The following is a 20,575-nucleotide window of genomic DNA, read 5'->3' as shown; positions in this document are numbered from 1 at the left end:
TTTTATCCAAGAGGAGCCGGGAATTGAGAGTCCTCCCATGCAGAACTCTCCAATACAATGTCCCATCTTTCTCTGACATACCCCAGCACTCAGGCCCTTTCAGCATCTTTGCTCCTACATGGCCCTGTCTGTCCTCTCTCTTATCTAAAGCTGACCCTGCGTCTCCCCTCCTCCTCCTGACTTCTAGGCCTTACATGGCCCGTACCCCACCCATTAGTGCTCCATTATACTCTTTTTTGTACTGCTTGCTAATTGCCACACACAGAAAAGTTTATTTCCTGGCCAGGCAGTAACTGCGGTCAGTCGCTTTTCTCTTTAGAGTTGCAAGGATCACCCTCAAAAGGTGGTTTATTTCCTCTTAAGCACTTTGCTTGCTTAAGGGTCTCTTGTTACGGGTGGAAGCGGGGTGGGGAGGGTGTTTCATAATATCTTTATGCAGTCTCCTGGCTCAAACATCCTGACTTTGGCTGTGGGCAGGGGAAGATGGGAGAAAGGGTCATACTTTTTTACTCAGTCCTTAAACACACGCACGCGCACACACACACACACACCCCATCCCCCCTTATAAAGCTGGAAAGGGTAGTAAGGCCTGAAAATAGGTAGTGCTGTGGTGTCTGCTTTTAAAGGGTTAAACACCGAGACCCCATTTGATTCTTTTAAAGCTAATCTGTAACTGATTTTAATACTATTTTCTGGTTACTAGCCTTTCTTAAATGCCCTCTTGCAAGTCGCTCAGCACAGTCAGTTGCCCTTTCCAGAGGTGGATGGTTTGGTGGAGGTGGGGGGCATTTATTCTGGGACTTGGTCCAACTTAGCATCAGAACATTTGCAAATTACCTTGCTTTTTATGTACTATGGTTTGGGAGTAATTTTTACGATCTGGTCTTTCATGGTTGGTGGCTGAGAGAAACGTCCAGTAGATTCTTAGTCCTTTCTTCTCCAATACCACTGAGACTGTGCTTTTCCATGGGACAGAAATGGGGAGTAAGATGCGTATTTCAAATATAGAGTCCCTTTCCATTGGGTTGGCCAGAAAGTTTGTTCACTTTTTGGCCAACCCAATATATCAGAGATTATTATGCCCTGAATATTACATGTAACTAATTATTCAATTACATTAATTTCCCACTCCATTTCTTCAGTGTTTGAGGGTCTGGGGGAGAACATGAGAACCATCCTGTTGACCATATTGACCACTTTATCATAAGCTTTACATCCAGGCATAGAGAACAGACTTGTGGTTGCCAAGGGGGTAACAGGTTAGGGGAAGGATGGAGTAGGAGGTTGGGGTTCACAGAAGTAGCTTTTATATGTAGAATGGATAAACAAGTTCCTACTGTATGGCACAGGGGATTATATTCAATGTCCTGTGATAGACCATAATAGGAAAGAATATTTAAAAAGAATGCATATATATATGTATAACTGGATCACTTTACTGTACAACAGAAATTAACACAACAATGTAAATCAACTATAGCTTAATTGAAAAAAAAGTTTTATATCCATATAGAAGCCGTTTGGCGTTTTTGACCTTGGAGTCAGAGAACTGAGTCTGTGTGACCTTAAAAAGGTCACTTGCATTTTCTAATTGTCATTTTTCCTATTTAAAACATGGGTGATAACAGTACCTATTTCCTGGGCTGTTCCAAACTCTGGGAGAGTCCGCACAGAGAGAACTCAAAACTGCTTGGAACACAGGAAATACGAGGTAAGTACTAGTTCTCATTTTAGGTAAGGAGACAGGTGTTCCGAAGACCTAAGGGACCTGGGCTGCTTTAGCACCTCCTGTCCGGATTGAGGATGGTAATAGTAGCCTCGGCGCACTTGGCAGTGATCACAGGGCCTCCACTGCACTGTGACCAGGTCGGAGAATGACAATTCCAGCAGGACAGTGAAACCAGGTCCTTTGGAGAAACGGTTGGAAGGAACGAGGATCAGGGAGAGCGGCTGAGGCCCTTGGCTATCGGCAGCTCTCTCGCTTGGAAGAGCTGACTTTGTTTTGGGTGTCACTGGAGAGTGTAACGTAGGCTCAGAATGGAAGTGCTAGGAACACATGCTTTGGTTATAAACAATAGGAAGAGAATTTCCAACAACTGGGACCTCGGAACACAGAAGGGGCTGTTTTGTAAGTTAATAAGCTTCCCGTCATCCCCAAAGACTTAAAGTAGAGGCTGAGCAGGCATTTCTCAGGACACCAGAGAAGAATCATCCACAAAGAGGAGCTGTCTGGACTAAGTGATTTCTGATTAGAGTGAATATTAGCAGTTCGACAAACGTGTGGTCTCTGTTAAAAAAAATTCCTCATAAAACCTTTCTCTTTCCTCTTTCCATAGAGATCATCACCATTCATTTTTTTTTTTTTTTTCTTTTCTTTTTGGCTATACCGAGTGGCTTGTGGGATCTTAGTTCTCTGACCATGGATCAAACCCTAACCCCTGCTGTGGAAATCTGGGGTCTTAACCACTGGATCACCAGGGATGTCCCAGCCATTTACTTTTTTCATCCCTGCAGGTTGGAGCTTGGTAAATGGAAAGCAGTAAGCCAAGATGCTGCAACGCAGCACAGGGGATCTGGAGGTCTGGGTCTTCCAATGGTAATAGGAAGTCAGTCCTCGAAGTCAACAAGGGTTCATTCCTTGCTGTAGGTGGAGTCTGGGGCAGAGGCAGGGAACCTGAAGGGACCAGGGTGTTCCTACCTGGATTTTGGACTCTGAAGGTTTTGGCGGCTGAGGAGTCGAGCAGCTGAGACCCGCTTTTTGTGGATATTGGATAGACCTGGGGGAAGAAGAACAAAGGTGCTCCTGAGATGGGGTAAACCAGTTGTCAATACAGAGTCTCCAGCTTCTCCTGACCCTCTGGAGTGAAACGAAGAGATAAAAGAAAAGAGGTCAGGCAGGCATTGGGGTGGGTGGTTGTGGATACAGCAGAACAGAAAGCAAACCTGGCTGAACTTAGCAGAGAAGAGGAAGTTTAGGGTAATACGCTGCAGGGCTGGAGAGAGAGACCAGAGCAGCAACAGTATGTTTATTTGGGTGGCCTGCACTAAAAGGTGGAGGTGGGCACAGCAACCCACTCCAGTATTCTTGCCAGGAGAATCCCATGGACAGGGGAGCCCGGTGGGCTACGGTCCATGGGTTGCAAAGAGCTGGACACAACTGAAGCCACTGAGCACACGCACATGTATTACAAGGGAGACCAAAGCAACGAAGCCTTCTCTAAGGAACTTTTGGAGGTGAGAACTGCCATCTCCTGTCCCCACCCCTGGGTCTTGGATGTCTCCCCAGGCAGGTGGTAGGAGATACCTTGTGTGAGTTCCGGAGCTTCCGCCACATAGGTGAGACGGAACTTGTTCCTCTTCCAGCTGCGGTCATTGCTGATGAGGGAGTTGTTCGCCTTCTCAATGTTAACGTCATCACCCACGCAGAACACATCACAAGCTGCCTGTGGGATGCATCATACATGTCAGGAGTCACTCCCACTCTCCTCTTCCTGCCTGCCCCGCCCCTGGGAATCACTAGTCTACTTGTCTCTCTGAATTTGCCTGCTCTGGACGTTTCACACACATGGACTCAGACAGTAAGTGTCCTTTTGTGCCTGGCTTCTTCCACGCAGCACGTTTTCAAGATTCATCCATGTCTTAGCACGCATCAGCACTTCATTCCTTGTTGTGCCCGAACATTCCATTGCAGGGACACACTATGTTTTGTTCATCCATTCATCATATTTAATGCTAACCAGTTTACACTTAAATCTAAATGACCATGTGTGGCCAGTGGCTACTGTACAGTTCACTAGAGATCTAGCACAAGAGGAACAAGATTGTCAAAGCAGACAGATTGGTGAGATCCAGCCCGAGGCATGGCCCCCTGGGTTGGTTAACCAACTATATGTTTTTTATTTACTTGTGTATGGAATGTGAGTGAAGGATGGGTTCCTCCCAGCTCTAAAATTCCAAGGCTCTATAATTTTTTATAGACCAACTCTTTACCCCTAATACTGGAGGCTGGATTCCAGGTGGAAAATGTGTCTTAGGACCACCCAAAGTCATCTGACTTGTTTAAAGCTGTCTCCTGGTTGGATACATAAGGGAAGTACCAAAGATCTGGGGGTCCCTGGGGACATGATTCCTCATGGGTCTCTAAGACTGGGGCAGATGGTTACCTTGAAGACCTTCTTAGCCCAGGTCCTGAAAGCCTCTTCCTGCCCACAAAGCTCGTCCCCCTCCCTCATCTTCAGGATCCTCTCTCCTCCAAGCTCTTCCAGGAGGGTGTCCACAGCATGTCCAAAGGCGCAGAAGTGAGGGTATGCCCGTGAGCCAAGGCCGAACACAGAGAACCTGCCAAGGAGACAACAGAAGCTCTAGAACAGGCGGCTGGGGAGGACGCAGCAGGGGTTCCGCTGTCATGGACTGTTGCTGCTGCTGCTGCCACTGCTAAGTCACTTCAGTCGTGTCCGACTCTGTGCGACCCCAGAGACGGCAGCCCATCAGGCTCCTCTGTCCCTGGGATTCTCCAGGCAACAACACTGGAGTGGGTTGCCATTTCCTTCTCCAATGCATGAAAGTGAAAGGTGAAAGTGAAGTCGCTCAGTTGTATCTGACTCTTTGCGACCCCATGGACTGTAGCCCACCAGGGTCCTTCGTCCATGGGATTTTCCAGGCAAGAGTACTGGAGTGGGTTGCCATCGCCTTCTCCGTATGGACTGTTACATCCCCCTAAATCCACATGTGGAGCCCTTTCCCCCAGTGTGACTGTATTTGGAGATGGGGCCTTCAAGGAGGTAATTGAGGTCAAATGAGGTCATAAGGGTTGGGCCCTAATCCTTCTAAGAAGAAGGAGAGGCACCTGAGAGCTCTCTTCTCCATCCCCAGTGACAGGCTCCGAGAGGAAAGGCCACCTGAGGACACAGCAAGAAGGTGAATGTCTGCAAGCCAGGAACACAGGCCTCACCAGAAACCTTGGCCTTGGACTTGCAGCTTCCAGAAGTGTTAGAAGCAAATTTCTGTTGTTGAGGCCCCCAGCCTGTGCTACGTTGTGATGGCTGCCCAAGCAGATAAAGACAACTGGTACCTCCAGAAGGGCAGTGTTTAGCCTTTGGTGATCAGACCACCCCACACCCATCTGGGGAAGGCCATCTTTAAGCCTGAGAGCCCCTAAACCCTGCTCTCCCTTCCTTCTGGTCTCTGCTAGGTACCACTGTCCTCAGGAGAAAACTCCCAGTTGGTCCTTAGGAGGATGGGTGACCCAGAACCATTGGCTGTTTCTTGCGTGTCCCTTTCTAAGCTAGACTAATTGGGAAAATGAATCTACTGGATTAGCCAAAAAGTTCGTTTGGGCTTTTCTGTAAGACGTCACACCTGAATGAACTTTTTGGCCAACTCAATACATCGGTGAAAGACTTGACTCTACTCAGCATACAACTAAGTTAGTTTCAAGTACAAAGAGAATAAAAACTCTAGCATAGCAGTTCTTGGGGACCTGTGCTAACGAGAAGATCAGAAGAACTTGTCATTAATACATTGTGTTGGTATGTGAACAGGTTCTTCTAAAAGGGAATGAAAGATTTATAGATATGCTGGCTCCACCCTTTGCAGCGTCTGTGAAATTGATTTGTTTCACAAAGCCTCTTTGCTTGGAATGGACATATACACTCTGCTATACTTAAAATGAATACAACAAGGGCCTACCGTATAGCGCATGGGATGCTGCTCAAAGTTTCGTGGCAGCCTGGATGAGAGGGGGGTTTGGGGGAGAATGGATATATGCATATGGATGGCTCAGTCCCTCCACTGTTCACCTGAACTATCACAGCACTTGTTTGTTAACTGGCTATACCCCAGTACAAAATAAAAAAGTTTAATAAAAAAAAAAATGTCTGTTTGCATAGATGCCACAAGAAAATGTTGGTGTTGGAATCAATGGGGGTCAAGTTAATGAGAATTTTCTGAAGCCTGGGAAGTGGAGGGCTGTGTCCCAGATGACCCCTCAGTCCTGCAGAGACTTGACATCACACTTGCAGGACTTGGTCGTGGCTGTGGGTCTTGACCTCACTGGCCCTAGATGGACAAGTGAACAAGTGGGATACGAACAACACCATAACTTGCATTTTTTTCCAGGTTGGAATGTGACTATCCTGTGGGCGACTGTCATTTCAGACAAGTCAAGGAGTGGAGCTGTTTAACTTGCTCCTTACAGAGTCTGACTCTGTCCCTGAATCTTTCTTATTAAATAATGATGGAGCCAGCCATCGCATGAAAGACTGCGATGGGGGATGAGGGGAAAACAGTTAGGGCAAGTTGGGAAGGGACCCTCTTGTTATTGGAGCTTGAGATGGGATCCAGGTGTCTCAGAGATCATGTGAAAGTTAACATAGATTAACATCCCCTCCTCTGAAATCCACATTGATGCTTCTTCATCTTATTCTCCTGCCCTTCTTTCCTGGGGGCTCCACAGTCTTCCCAAGGGAGGGATGTAGGATTAGGTAGCATGTTTCCCCATCTCTCCTTCACCCACGATCCTCCTTTACCTTTTCCCTGCAGGTGGTGAGAACTGGTGGCCAGCATGGGACTGCTTGGATGGGGGCCAAGAAGCTGCACTCCTGCCCCCAGCCATTGCCCTTAGCCTAATGCAGGTTTGAAAACACAGTGCTAGTCACACCTTGTGGTTAGGGAGTTGTTCCCCAAGCCTCTGCTATTTATTTACTTATTTTAATATTATTTATTTGGATGCACTGGGTTTTAGTTGTGGCACGTAGGATCTTTAGTTGTGACATGTGGGATCTAGTTCCCTGACCAGGGACTGAACCCAGGCCCCCTGGATTGGGAGTGCACAGTGTGAGCCACTGGACCATCAGGAAAGTCCCTCCAATATTGATTATGTTTGAGATATCCGCCATACTTGACTCCCTCTCACACTGTTATTTACTTAATAGTTGCTATTTAATTTGCACTCTATTTGCACAAATTATTTGTACAATTATTTGTACTAGCTATTCAAACCCACTGGTGTTCACTTAGAGATGGCCCGGGGAATTAATTAATATGCTTTCCAATGCATCTGAAGGCCTGTGTCATCTCCTATATTCACGTTTCATCACAGTCTAAACCTTATGATTGTAAAATTCCTATTTTAAGCTTCCAAGCCAGAAAACCTGGCAAAATTATTATAATTGGGGCCAGATAGTAAATATTTTCAGGCTTGTAGGCTAAGAAGCAAAATTGATGCTATTATGCAGATATCTGTATAACAAGGAAGAAAATAAATTTCTGCATGCTTTTGGATAAAATTAAAAATATAATAGAAATGTTTATGGGGTACATTTTTCTAGTTATATATAGCTATTAATGAGAAGACTGGAATTCTTTTTTGAGAGGGGTATAGCATTTTGCTTAATTAGGGCTCGAAGGGAATATTTTCTGTCATCAAATAAATTGTAGATGTTCATCTATAAAAACCATTCTGGGTTGTACAGAAATATACAGTGACTGGGCTGGATTCAGCCGATGGGCTGCAGTTTGCTAACCCCTGCTCTTAGGCATGATAGATTTAATAAGGTAAAAATGGGTCTGAATGTCAAACCATGGATGTTTCAATGTCAAGCTAAAGAACATGAACTGATGTCAAAACCCATCAGTTCGAGGGTGAACCAAGGGGGGACCCTAATGTAAACTATGGGCCCTGGGTGACAATGATGTGTCAATATGGGTTCATCAACTGTATCAATGTATCAGCATGGTAGGGGATGGAGGAGGCTGTGTGTGTGTGCGCGCGCGCGCGCACCGAGGGTTGGGCAGGGAGTACACGCAAAATCTCTGTGCCTTCCCTTCAATTTTGCTGTAAACCTAAAGCTTCTTTAAAAAAAATAAAGTTTATTAAAAAGTGTACCAATGGGGAATTCCCTGGTGGCTCAGTGATTAGGTCTTTGTTGTAAGTTGCTCAGTCAAGTCTGACTCTTTGTGACCCCGTGGACTGCAGCACGCCAGGTTTCCCTGTCCTTCACCATCTCCAAGCTTGCTCAAACTCATGTCCATTGAGTCGGTGATGCCAACCAGTCAAGTTACGTGGCATGGCCAAAAAAAGAGTGTACTGATAGAAACAAGACTTGACTATCTAGGAACCCTGTGATCTCTATCATCTTCTAAGCATTGCCCTGAGCTGGGGTGGAGGAGGTTGCATTGGTGAAGGTCTAAGAGGTTTCTGGGTGGGCCTAAACACTACTTACACAGCAGCCTCATCTTGACCAGAATCTATGAAACCAAGGGTTTGACATCCAGTTTTCTTCCTTTCCAAATACCCATGAAACGGAATCCACAACCACTGAAGTAGAAAATGCCTGTCCACATACCATCTAAAATGTTCTCAGGGGATGTGACTGTGCTTCGGGAAACAAGGGGGCGTGACAATCGTTTTTGGAATCTGACTGTACAATGGAGGCAATTAGGGAGATTGAAGAAAAAACAAATAAACAAGCAAGAAAACCTTGGGTCCAAGTTTAGACCCAACTACATCAAAGTCTCTGGAGGTGGGGCTCAGGTATCCATACATTGTAAACATTTCCAAGTGATTCTGATGAGCATCCAAGGTTGGGAACTACTGGGTCACTGTGGGGTGTCCCCAGAAGCTTCTATTATATAAGAGGTAGTAGCACTTATGACGGAGAAGGCAATGGCAAACCACTCTAGGACTCTTGCCTGGAAAATCCCATGGATGGAGGAGCCTGGTAGGCTGCAGTCCGTGGGGGCGCTAAGGGTCGGACACGACTGAGCGACTTCACTTTCACTTTTCACTTTCACACATTGGAGAAGGAAATGGCAACCCACTCCAGTGTTCTTGCTTGGAGAATCCCAGGGACGGGGGAGCCTGGTGGGCTTCCGTCTATGGGGTCACACAGAGTCGGACACGACTGAAGTGACTTAGCAGCAGCAGCAGCACTTATGAAGGGAACTCGCTGAATTACATCTGCAGGATTAGCATCCTTTAGCACAAATGACATGAAATTCATGCAAGGGGGTGAAACTTGGGTGATGGGGGCTCTGAAGGACTGCGATTTTGGAAGAGGTCGTGGAGGGGTCCAGGTAATGTGCTTTAATAAAGCAGGGGGACATCCCCAAACAGCGAGCGTGCAGCTGGTTACTCAAGGGATGAATGGACTCGGAAGGGAGACCTCTCCCCAAACAGAGAGCCCACTTTGTTACTCTGTCCAGCTCCCCAAGAGCCTGGGTCCATCTCTCACCTCACGTTGGCCAGGGGTCCAGTGCTCTCAAAGTTGTCTCTGAGGTCTGGCCCATCACCCGATGATTTGCGGGAGTCAGAGTATGAGGAAACGCTGTTGAAACGCACCTTGTAGCTCCTGCCAAGACGAAAGAGAGTCGGTGAACTCTGGTTCAGAGCCCCCGTCCTGGGGTCAGCAGCCCCATGGCTAACTATATTACCAGTCCTGGTTCTAGGACCTTCCCTTGAGTGTTTAGTGAGATCATAACACATCCATGGCCTTGACTAGAACATATCAACTCACCCTCGCCCACCACAAGGACACCTAGTCATCATTTGATGCTACGTGTATTGAAAAGGTTTTAGCAGAAACAGAATCATGGACACAGAGAACAGACTGGTGGTTGCCAAGGGGGAGCGGGTGGTGGAGGGGTGGAGTGGGAGGCTGGGGTTAGCAGGTGGAAGCTTTTACACAGAGAAAGGATAAACGCCAAGGTCCTGCTGTATAGCACAGGGAACTATATTCAAAAGCCTATGATAAACCATAATGGAAAAGAAAATTAAAAAATGAATGATTATATATAACTGAACCACTTTGCTGTACAGCAGAGATTAATACAACATTGTACATCCACTCTACTTCAATTAAAAAATATTAAAACTGAAAAAAAAGGAAAAGATTTCAGAACATATTAATTGTCCATTCCTTAACCCATCAGACCACGTTTCCTTACTTCCCACATGTTAACCAGGACAAGAATCATTCTGATACCTTGTTAAGATGCAGATCCTGACTCAGTGGGTCCAGGGTAGGGCCTATGATGCTGCATTTCTAAGAAGTTCCCAGGAGATGCCATTGGTCCCCAGACCTTACACTGACTCGTGAAGAATCACACTCCTGCTGTCTGCTACAGTAACCATGAAAGAATGACATATCCGCTGTCTGCTACAGTAGCTATGGGTTGTGCATGACTATTTAAATTCACTCAAATTGGATACGATGAAACATTCTGCTCCCCACATGCACTAAACTCATGTCAAGGGCTTGACAGCCACGTGTGGCTAGTGGCTGCTGTACAGGACGGCATAGATATGGAACATTTATGTGCTCATAGAAAGGCTTATTGGGCAGTGCAGGACTGTCTCACTCAATATTCTCTTTTTTTTTCCCCTACCCAAAAAAATATTGAAGCATAATGGATATACAGTATTATATGAGTTACAGGTGTACAATATAGTGATTCACAATTTTTGAAAGCTATACTCCATTTATGAGCTTCCCTAGTGGCTCAGTGGGAAAGAATTTGCCTGCCAATCCAAGCCAAGATACACGGGTTCAATTCCTAGGTTGGGAAGATTCTCTGGAGAAGGAAATGGCAACCCACTCCAGTGTTCTTGCTTGGGAAAGAGCATGGACACAGAGCCTGGTGGGCTACAGTCCACAGGGTCGAAAAAGAGGTGGACACCATTTGGCAACTAAACAACAACAACTCCACTTATAGTTATTATAAAATACTGACAACATTCCCTGTGTTATACAATATAACATTGCAGCTTATTTTACACATAATAGCTTGTACCTCTTAATCCCCTACCCCTATTTTACCCCTTCCCTCTCTCCACTGGTAACCACTACAACATTCTCTTTCAATAAACTTATCATCTTTAGACATTTCAAGGGTCTTTCACATTTCACATTTCAAATAAACATGAAAAATATTCAGACACAGCCTTGAAAAGAGATTGGATTTCTTATGAAGCTGTTTCAAAGAAGGAGAAAAATGTCACTGGGACTCAAACCTCGGCATCGGAGGCTCAGGAGCCTCGAAATTAAAAAAAAACCAAAAAATGGTTTACCAGTGTTCTTTTAAAAGTGGTAAGTTCTGTTCTCAGATAAGGCAAAAACCAAACCAAACCAAAAAAACTCCAAGACCAACAAACCAAAACAAACCCCCAACAACAACAACAAAAGACTTCCATAAAACCCTCAAATCAAAACCCAAAACACAAAAATTCAACACACAAATCTGAGTGCAAAAGACAAAAAAAGAAATTGCGCATTCTGGCAGCAGGGTTTCTAAGCTGGATGTTCTTCAAAGTTTTTGCTCCAGCATCAGGAAAGTTCTAAATATATGTAAGTGTATTTTCTGCCCTAAAATAGTCTCACATTGAGTCACATCTCCAAATAAGTCCTGTAACATATCAGGGGGTGGCTGTGTTGTTAGTGTGGGAGGGAGGGTTGATGGTTGTGGGGTAAAAATATCAGCACATGTATTTGTGTGAGGTTTGAGGCTTTTCCAAATGTGTTCCTCTTTGTTATCATCCTTCGATCCCTGCACCAACTCCCAGAGATGGTCGGGGCAGAGACAGTTTCTCCCTAATTGGAAGGTGAGAAAGACGGACAAGCCCAGAGAGGTCAAGTAACAAGCTCAAGGTTACTCGGTCTGTTAGTAGCTTGGCCTGCGTTAGAACTCGGGTCTTCTTGAGACCGGGGCGTGGCCTTCGATGCTGCAGTATTGGGCATGCGCACATACATGCTCATCGCTATGCGCGCGAGTGCTCACACCATTCACGCACGCACATGAACGCCGGGCAAACACGATCACACAGGTGCATCCTGCACGTGCACACGTGCATGTGAGCACACACATACACACACGCACGCATGTGCACATACAGATGCTCTACCTGCGCTGGCTGTCACGGACTGCGGCCAGACCGTGGACTTCTGTGTCACCACGGGAGAGGGGAGGCCCTTTACGGGGAAAGAAACGCAAGGGTTCCGGGTACCTAGAGGGGAGAATGGATGGTGCCCTATCTCTCCCTGGAGGAGGGGTGAGGGGGACCTGCTGAAGGCCACCAGGATGGGGTGGGGAGGAGAGAGGCAGAGAGGGTGAGAAATGAGATGCTGGTCTTAAAACCAGAAGGAGGGCTGACCACCAGGGACTCAGCTGTTCCCTGGGTATGGGATGTAGGCAAGTTTGGCAACATGTGCTTGGCTGAAAGAGAACCAAGAGGGATGTTCTGAAGAACACAGCCTCTGAACATCAGTCAGGGAATTCCCTGGCAGTCTAGTGGTTAAGACGTCAACTCCAAGTGCAGGGGTGCAGGTTTGATGCTAAGATTTCACATGCCTTTTGCCCAAAAAACCAAAACATAAAACAGAAGCAGTACTGTAGCAAATTCTATAAAGACTTTAAAAGCGGTCCACATTTTAAAAACAAACAAACAACAAATAAAATGCCAGCCAGCGATGACATCCAATCCTCAGCTTAAGACCTACTCCGTGGTGGAGGCAATATCACGTGTGATGCTCTCGAAGAAAGGCAGCTTATTACTCACAGGTTGTATGTTCTCTGCTTCGAGGGGATTTAAAGGCTTTTCAAGGGTAATTTTGGTTACAAGTGTTTGTCACCTTATGAAATATCTTTTAGAACCCAACCCCATGTTAGATGCAGTTTTACCAGTAACATCTTTTGACCTCAGGCATTTTTTTTTTTTTTGCCTTAGGAGGTATCTTGTTTGAAGTCAGCCTCCACGTTAGTGGATGCAACTCCACCATGAACATCAAATGGAAAAGTTCTAGGGAAAGAAGCTCACTGATTCTGAATGCAAGCTTCCAAAGGGTGGAGTAATAAGAACTATATCTACATGGCACTCAGCTTCTCATGGGGCTTCCCTGAGGGCTCAAGCACTAAAGCATCTACCTGTAATGCAGGAGACGTGGGTTCCACCCCTGGGTCAGGAAGATCCCCTGGGGAAGGAAATGGCAATCCACTCCAGTACTCTTGCCTGGTAAATCCCTTAGAGGAACCTGGCAGGCTACAGTCCACTGGGCTGCAGAATCGGACATGACCGAGCACACATGCACAGCTTCTCATAGGATGCTGATATCTATTTTTTACCTTGATTCTTACAAATTAGAAAGTTCACGCAGGTAGAATAAACCCAATTTGATGGAAAAAGAAACTGAGGCACAGGGCTGTAAGGTGATTAAAGACCAGAATGTCCACCTCAGTGGACCACAGACACCCACTGGCTAAAATAAGTCACAGATGGACTTCAGGTCACAAAAGTATCCGGAACTCAGAGCTGAACCCCAGACGCCAAGAGACAATATTTGGTTTCCCCCACAGAGTGTCACGGGACACTGGCAGATCGTTGACTTACTTCCTTTCCTCATGCACAGAATTCGGGTTCCTCATTTCCATCAGAGCGCAGCCAAATTTCTGGAGGTTGAAGGAGACAAGCAGGATGTGAGGCAGATATGATTAAATCGGGAATGGGTTTGGGCAGAGGGTCTGGGGGTCCCGACTGGCAAAAGAGGAGCCTGATGCCTAGGGGCCAGGGTATCAGGGGCTTGGGCCAGGCAGCAGTGGTGTGAGTGGAACTGTTTATGAAGGGCTGTAAGTGTGGATGCCCCCCCCCCCCCACAGCATGCAAATTCCCTTTGTGGCGGTTTTCTACAAAATATTGTCCCTGCTTCTCTCATCTGGAGCAGGGGACACCAAGCTCTCCAAAGAAGTAGTGAGCTCAGGTGAAAACATTTTCAGGAGGGCTCGGCTGGTCAGTGGGCGCTAATAGGCTGAGGTCTTGGAGTTGTCCAGTCTTGCTGCAATCTGGACCCAAACCAAGGTCACTGGCTTTGAGATTCTGGGAGGATCTGCTACTGAAGAGCAGGGCAGGTGTCACTGCTGCCCCTCTTCTCTGCAGGTGGAAACAGGTGCCAGAATAGGAGCTCATCTCACCTCCCCATTCTCAGGGGGGTCTCCATTGCCAAAGGTGCTGGTAACCACCAGGACCAGAGTTTCATGTTCCAGGTGTACAATGTCATATTCTTCCATGGACATCACCTAGGTGGGAGAACGAGAGGGGAGAAGAAGGGAGAAGGTAATGAGGAGAGAGAAGGGGTAGGAGAGAAAAAGTGATGGGGGAAGGAAGAGAAGAGAGGAAGAAGAGGAATTATCTTGAGCCATCTCCTTAGGACAGAGATCCAAAGGTCTGGGTGCCATTGTTTCAATGGGCTCAGGTGGGTAGAACTAAAAACTTGTTGGTAGTATGCGTTGCCTTTGGCCTGAAGGACCGCAGAGAGTCTGGGGCAATGTGTTGGCTGCCAGTAGAGACAGATCTTGATTGGGACTCCCGGGCTTCTTACAACCAATGGATGCTGGAGTCTTCTTGACCACATGTAGGCTGGGAATGACCCAGCTGGATCTGACCAACTGTGTGCTCAGGTTCCTTTCTAATCCTCCATCCAGCAATGTGGAGGGCCTGGGCCAAACACGTCTGTGTGCTAAGTCGCTTCAGCCCTGTAACTGTCTACAGCCCTATGGACTGTGGCCCATCAGGCTCCTCTAACCAAGGGATATCCAGGCAAGAAGAGTGGAGTAGGTTACCATGCCCCCTTCCGGGGGATCTTCCGACCCAAGGATCAAACCTGTGTCTCTTTAAGTCCTGCACTGGCAGGCAGGTTTTTTTTTTTTTTTTTAACCATGAGCACCACCTGGGAAGCCCACCTTAAAGACGCTTTGCCCTTTCTCTTAGAATTCCTTGGGTACCATTTCTCAAAGTAGGTCCTAGGAAAACACTGTCTCCTTAGATGTGCTTTAAAAATAAGTGAGCCATAAGCAAACATCTTTGGGATACATTTATATTCTCTCCTCTCCTCTTTTGGAGATGGTAACACACATGTGCAGAGTAAAGGCTCTGAGAATTCCTGCAGCAAAGAAACTCACTGGACCGTATTAAATATGGGGCTTCCCAGACTGACTTCCAGATTTGTTTTTCAGAAACTTTCTAACATTTTGGTCTAGAACTGGGGGTTATGATTCCTGAACTCCTGGAGAGTTCACAGGGAGAGAAGCATCACTGTCTCTTGAAATATATGCAGGTGGGCTGACGGGCATCTTCAGATGTGCTGTTACCCACTCTCAAAGGGTTTTTCTGCTGACTTCCTCTGTCCCCTCCCCAGCTTCACCAGGAGGGCCCAGAGAGCATGGGAATTACCTGTTACCCACCTTGGCATCAAAGGCATGTTTGAAGATCTCACACAAGGTTTTGGCATAAGCCTGCGACTTGCCCGTCTCTGTGGCATAAAGGATGGTAGCCTTGACCCTCTTGGCCATAGCCTGCCCCATCAGTTTGGCTGAGAACTTGACGGCTCTGTCGGGAAAGAGGGTGGAGAGAAAGATGGGAAATGTAGACGGGAGAGAGGATGTCAGGCTGGGACCTGGGGGCAAGAACCACGATCCATGAGATACAACAGGAGGGGACATACTCTCCTCATCTCTGATGGCGTCCGGGATACTCAAAGTGTGAGTTGAGGCGTCGTATTGATCCCTTTCTTAAGTCCCTCCAGAGCAACCAGTCATGAGCTAACATGGCTGGTAAGCTTTGTTAGTTTGTTACTTGATGGATCGATCCCAGCTGTGAGAACCTTGGTTTGCCAAGCATTGCCCCCAAAGATGATCACTCATTCACTCATTTGGCCATTCATCATGTGTTTTGTTGAGGCCCACACAGAGTCAGACACGACTGAAGTGATTTAGCAGCAGCAGCAGCAGCAACTATGTGCCAGGCATTGTTACGGGAATGGAAAAACAGAGAAATGGCTGTCATGGGGCTTCCATTCTTATGTGTGTGTGTGAGAGAGACAGAGAGAGAAAATCAATCACTAATAAATGAACAGGCATTGAACCTGAGGGGATTTTAGAGGTTTATAACTCCACAAAAGAAGGACCAGGTCTGCTTTAGTCAGCCATGCACATCCAGGGTTTTGAAGAGGGTGATTCTTAACAGGCACTAAATATCTATCAGGAGCAGGAATGGATTTTAAACCTGCTGCTACCACCAAAGCCCCGGGGAGCTTAAATGTCAAGTTGGGGCTCTTTCTGGCTAAATGGAGAATCCAGAAACAGTGTTTCTTCCTTCCCATCCATGAGGGTATGGGCTTGGCAGGTGGGCCAGAGGCTCAGGAATGCCTGGGTTCACCTTCCAAGCAAGCAGCTCTGTTCTAAGTAGGAATCTCTTTGAGTAGACAAATTGCTAATTTACCCCCACCTGGGGATTATTGGTGGTAAATTCATCATTTTTTAGACTCAGGGAAACCACCCACGCTGCCTGAGAGTTAAGGGGGAGAAACAGAAAAGAATAAAAGGCACCTGGAGGGTTCTCTTTGAATGATCAGAGCAGAATAAAGCATCTGTAATTAATTCCCATTGTTTCTACCTCAAACTTAATAGTGCAATTAATGCTTTAGATTTTTCCCTCCCTTCTTCCCTCAGAGACAGGTTGAACTGAACTGAAGCCAAAGACTGCTATGCCTGAGAACTGGTGATGCTCTTGTTAGGGAAGGGATGGTTGCTGATGTGGTCCAGCTTGGCTGGAAGATAACTGGTAGGTAGAAGGAAAGAGGGGAGGGAGGAAAGGGGAGATCCCTGGACCACATGGGTGGAGCCAGGACCTAGGTTTCAGTCCCCGCAAGATCTACCAGTCACCTGTAGAGAGCAGAGTTCTCGAACCGAGAGGCTGCGGACAGTGAGTAGCTTGGTGCACACTAGCTCCTCTGCCAAAAAGTGAGCTTCAGATAAGGGGTCAGGGAGTTCTCTGTCTTTAGACAGAAGGCAGGCACCCCCATTAAACCATCTCAGTCAGCCCCACCCCACTTGTCCCCTGGCTGACCACAGGTTCTTCAGGACAGTGACTCTTCAGTAGCCTTGGTCCCTAACCCTCTCCTCTCCCTCCTTTTCTCAGTGAAATCGTATTCATTTCATTCATTAACTCAACTGTCTTCTCCTGAAGGAAGCCCCCTTTGACCTCTCAGACTCTGTGACGTCCATGTTAGGCTTCCATGAATCCATCCTCGATGGTAGCTGTGAGCTTCATGCGGGCAGGATCACGTTGCTAGGCTTGCTGAGGCATCTCTGGGGCCCGGCGCAGTGCCTGGCGCTGAGTATCCATTCTTGCTGGCCAGATGAATGAACTGAATGAGTGCGATGAGATTCAACCCTGCCGAGTGTCCATTCTAGGCAGTGGTGAGCTGGTGCCAGCTCATCCCGGCTCCTGCTGACTCTGGCTTCAGTGACTTCCTGTTGGGAGCTTGACACTGACCATAGTGGGCACGTTTACACCATGGAAACTGGCAAATGTTACAAGTCTGTTAATGTTACTATTACTGTGGCCGCCCTTATTATTAGGAGAGGTGGTTTATCAACACAACACTGCCTCCAGGACAAGAATGTGGGAACCTGGGAGTGGGAAGAGATGTTGGGAAGGAGAAGGGTCATGGCAATGCTCACATCCTAGACTCTGGAGCAAAGGAGGGACAGGGATGTTGGAGAAGATGGAGGAGTCACATCACACAAGAGATGGAGGCACAGCATCCTCCCAGCCTTCTTCTCTGGGGCTCTCTGAATTTGGGGACACATACATCCCCCCTCCGGCTTTAGGAGACTTACTCTGCCAGCTTCTTGAAGCCGATGGCGCGCCGCTTTGTGGGGGTCCCGTTGGTGCCTTTCCAGACATGGGTGTTCCAAGGGTCAGGCTGGGGAGAGAGGACCGTGGTCACCACAGTGCGGGAGACTGGCTCCCCTTGGGAGATGCCCAGGCTCCCCGGGGGCTCACGGCTGCCCGGCCATGCTCAACCCTTAGCCCTTGAAGGGCGTGAGTCTGCTGGTGGTGACCCCAGGGGACCTGGCAGAGTGGCTGGCCCAGCCTCCCTGCACTGTCCTGTAGACCTTCCCACTCAGACCCTCTCCGACTCATGATCCCTGAATACTTGTTTCAGTTTCATTTGTCTTCCAGCTCGAGCTGTATTGTCCAATCTGATGGCTGCACTTGAGAGTCTGGAACGCAGGTTTGAACTGAGGTGTCCTCTAAGCCAGCAGACCCCAACCTTTTGGGCACCAGGCACCAGTTTTGTAGAAGACAGTTTTCCCACCGACCCGGGTGGGCAGGGGATAGTTTGGGGATGATTCAAGCGCATTCCATTTATTGTGCAGTTTATTTCTATTATTATTACATCAGCTCCACCTCAGCTCATCAGGCATTAGATCCCGGAGTTCGGGGACCCCTGCTCTAGTTGTAACACGCACACTGGCTACTGAAGATTTAGGCCCAAAGAGGTGGAAAGGGGCAGGACCTGGTATTCGAAGGAGGGTGTGAGCCGGTAGTTGAGCATCTCCTGGTGGAAGACGGGGGTGATGCTGCCAGACATGGGGGGCACGATCCACACCCAGTCGGCGGGGCAGCCCCCCCGGCAGCGGTATTCATTCTCCATGTGCTTAATGAAGGACTCGGTGGCGGAGTGGTGGTCGACGATGGTCACCTTGTCACTCTGTGGGACGAGAGGACACTGGCGAGTCAGGAGGAAAGACAAGCTGGGCTATTTCAGGGTTCCCTCACCCCCAGAGCAGTGTTTCCTAAAGGACAGTCCTGGGGGTGATTCTAGGTAGTGTAAAGTGATTCTCTGCATTGTTCTTTTTTTGATCCTGATCATATCCAGGAAAAAGACTGTGCTGTGCTTAGTCGCTCAGTTGTGTCTGACTCTTTGTGAGCCCACGGACTGCAGCCCATCAGGCTCCTCTGTCCATGAGGATGCTCCAGGCAAGAAGACTGGAGTGGGTTGCATGCCCTCCTCCAGGGGATCTTCCCAACCCAGGGATCGACCCCAGGTCTCTCTCGTTGCAGGCGGATTCTTTACTGTCTGAGCCACCAGGAAAGCCCAGAAAGACTCTATTTGATGCTAATTCATTTTTAACATTTCTCTTGCCAATATCCTCTCTCCTTCCTCCCTCCATTTTTTTTTTTTTTTTTTTTCGTTTTTAGACAAGAGAGGAAACTTGGGCAACTAGAATCTGACAACTTTGTGCTGTTTCCCTTGTGTGTATTTGTTTATATATTTATTTAAATTTACCATTCTCTTCTGTTTATGGCAAATGATACTGGTTCTCCATTTATGAAGGTGACACAAAATCCTTTTTTTTAAGTTGGAGTATAATTACTTTACAATGTTGTGTTAGTTTCTGCTGTACAACAAAGTGAATCAGCCATATGTATACATATAGCCCCTCCCTCTTGAGCCTCCCTTCCTCCCTACTCTTCCCCTCCAGGTCATCACAAAGCACTGATCTGAGCTCCCTGCGCTTGACAGCAGGTTCCCACCAGCTACCCATTTTACATATAGTATATATATCCTCTCACATCTCTGGTGTCTCTGGCTCGCCAACCTTCATACCAGTCCACCAGACCACCAGAGTATTCACCTTCATTTCCAACAACTCCCCCAACTTCACTCCTCCATGGTCAACAGTGAAGGGAGGGGGCTTCTTGCCCCTTCAACCCCATCTCAACTGGTTTCTCCCCTGGGATATACATCTCCCAGTTTACCCAGTCCCCCTGTTCCTGACATGGGGACCTGTGGTTCATATTCAGGTCTTTATATGACTTGATATGCTCTTCCTACTACCTGTGGGTGCCTCCCACGTACATCTATGAGGGTCTAGCTCTGCAGACTGTCACTCCTAGAAGACAGAGCTGGTCTCTACTACAGGAAGTGACCTCTATTCTGTGGGTCTCCTGCTTTGCCTAGGAGAACCCCAGCTTATGCCCATGTGCTGTCACAATTATTAGTGGTGCCCCCATTTTGCTCTCTAAAGTGTCATGGTTTAGCAGATAATATTTTATTGGCTGTGCTGCATGGCAAGGAGGATCTTAGTTCCCCGACCAGGGATCAAACCTGGGCCCCCTGCAGTGGAAGCTGGGAGTCCTAACCATTGGACCACCAGGGAATTCCCTAGCTCATGATTTTTAAAACCATCATACTATATATATATATATAATGGGCTTCCCTGGTGGCTCAGTGGCAAAGAATCCACCTGCCAATGCAGGAGACGCAGGTTTGATCCCGGGGTCAGGAAGATCCCCTGGAGAAGAAAATGACAACCCACTCCAGTATTCTTGCCTGGAGAATGCCATGGGCAAAGGAACCTGGTGGGCTACAGTCCATGAGGTTTCAAAGAGTCAGACATGACTTAGCAACTAAACAACAACTCAACTATATATATTTCAGCATTTACCATGGAGCCACATGCACTGGGGGGCCTATATGCCTCTGATCATGATGATGAATACTTGTCTCTGCTATGTGAAAGTCTGAGTGTCTAAGAGGTCAAGACACAGAGGATGTTTACCATTTCAATTCTAAAAAAGTCAAGCAACAAGTCATAAACCCTCTATCTTTTTGTCTCTCCCTCAAATGGTCCCCCTCCCCCAAGATCCATGATGGAGAGTCAGGCATACATGATGGGAAGGACACCTTGCTTATGAGCAGAGCCCTGCAAACAAGGTTCCTGGGAGCTGGGCTCT

General features: G+C 47.4%; 1 protein-coding gene across 6 annotated transcripts in view; it reads right to left on the bottom strand.

The window, feature by feature from the left end:
- Positions 1 to 20,575, bottom strand: part of NOS1 (nitric oxide synthase 1) — a 191,187-nt gene that overhangs the window by 21,574 nt on the left and 149,038 nt on the right. For 5 of the 6 annotated variants that reach the window (XM_055405788.2, XM_055405786.2, XM_055405784.2 and 2 more), the window contains 10 exons: positions 18,351 to 18,545; positions 17,668 to 17,753; positions 15,229 to 15,373; positions 13,960 to 14,064; positions 13,382 to 13,440; positions 11,900 to 12,001; positions 9,234 to 9,350; positions 4,164 to 4,338; positions 3,305 to 3,443; positions 2,699 to 2,777 (listed from right to left, as the gene is read on the bottom strand). In XM_055405788.2, coding sequence (XP_055261763.2) covers positions 2,699 to 2,777; positions 3,305 to 3,443; positions 4,164 to 4,338; positions 9,234 to 9,350; positions 11,900 to 12,001; positions 13,382 to 13,440; positions 13,960 to 14,064; positions 15,229 to 15,373; positions 17,668 to 17,753; positions 18,351 to 18,545 — 1,202 coding nt within the window. The remainder of the gene's footprint in view (positions 1 to 2,698; positions 2,778 to 3,304; positions 3,444 to 4,163; positions 4,339 to 9,233; positions 9,351 to 11,899; positions 12,002 to 13,381; positions 13,441 to 13,959; positions 14,065 to 15,228; positions 15,374 to 17,667; positions 17,754 to 18,350; positions 18,546 to 20,575) is intronic. The other variant, XM_055405789.2, reaches the window with a different exon arrangement.

This window comes from Moschus berezovskii, chromosome 19, assembly GCF_049115385.1.
Source record: "Moschus berezovskii isolate FMDL1 chromosome 19, NW_MosBer_1.0, whole genome shotgun sequence".
Taxonomy (NCBI): Eukaryota; Metazoa; Chordata; class Mammalia; order Artiodactyla; family Moschidae; genus Moschus; species Moschus berezovskii.
Note: the sequence above shows the minus strand (reverse complement) of the source record. Positions and strands in the feature narration are given on the sequence as shown.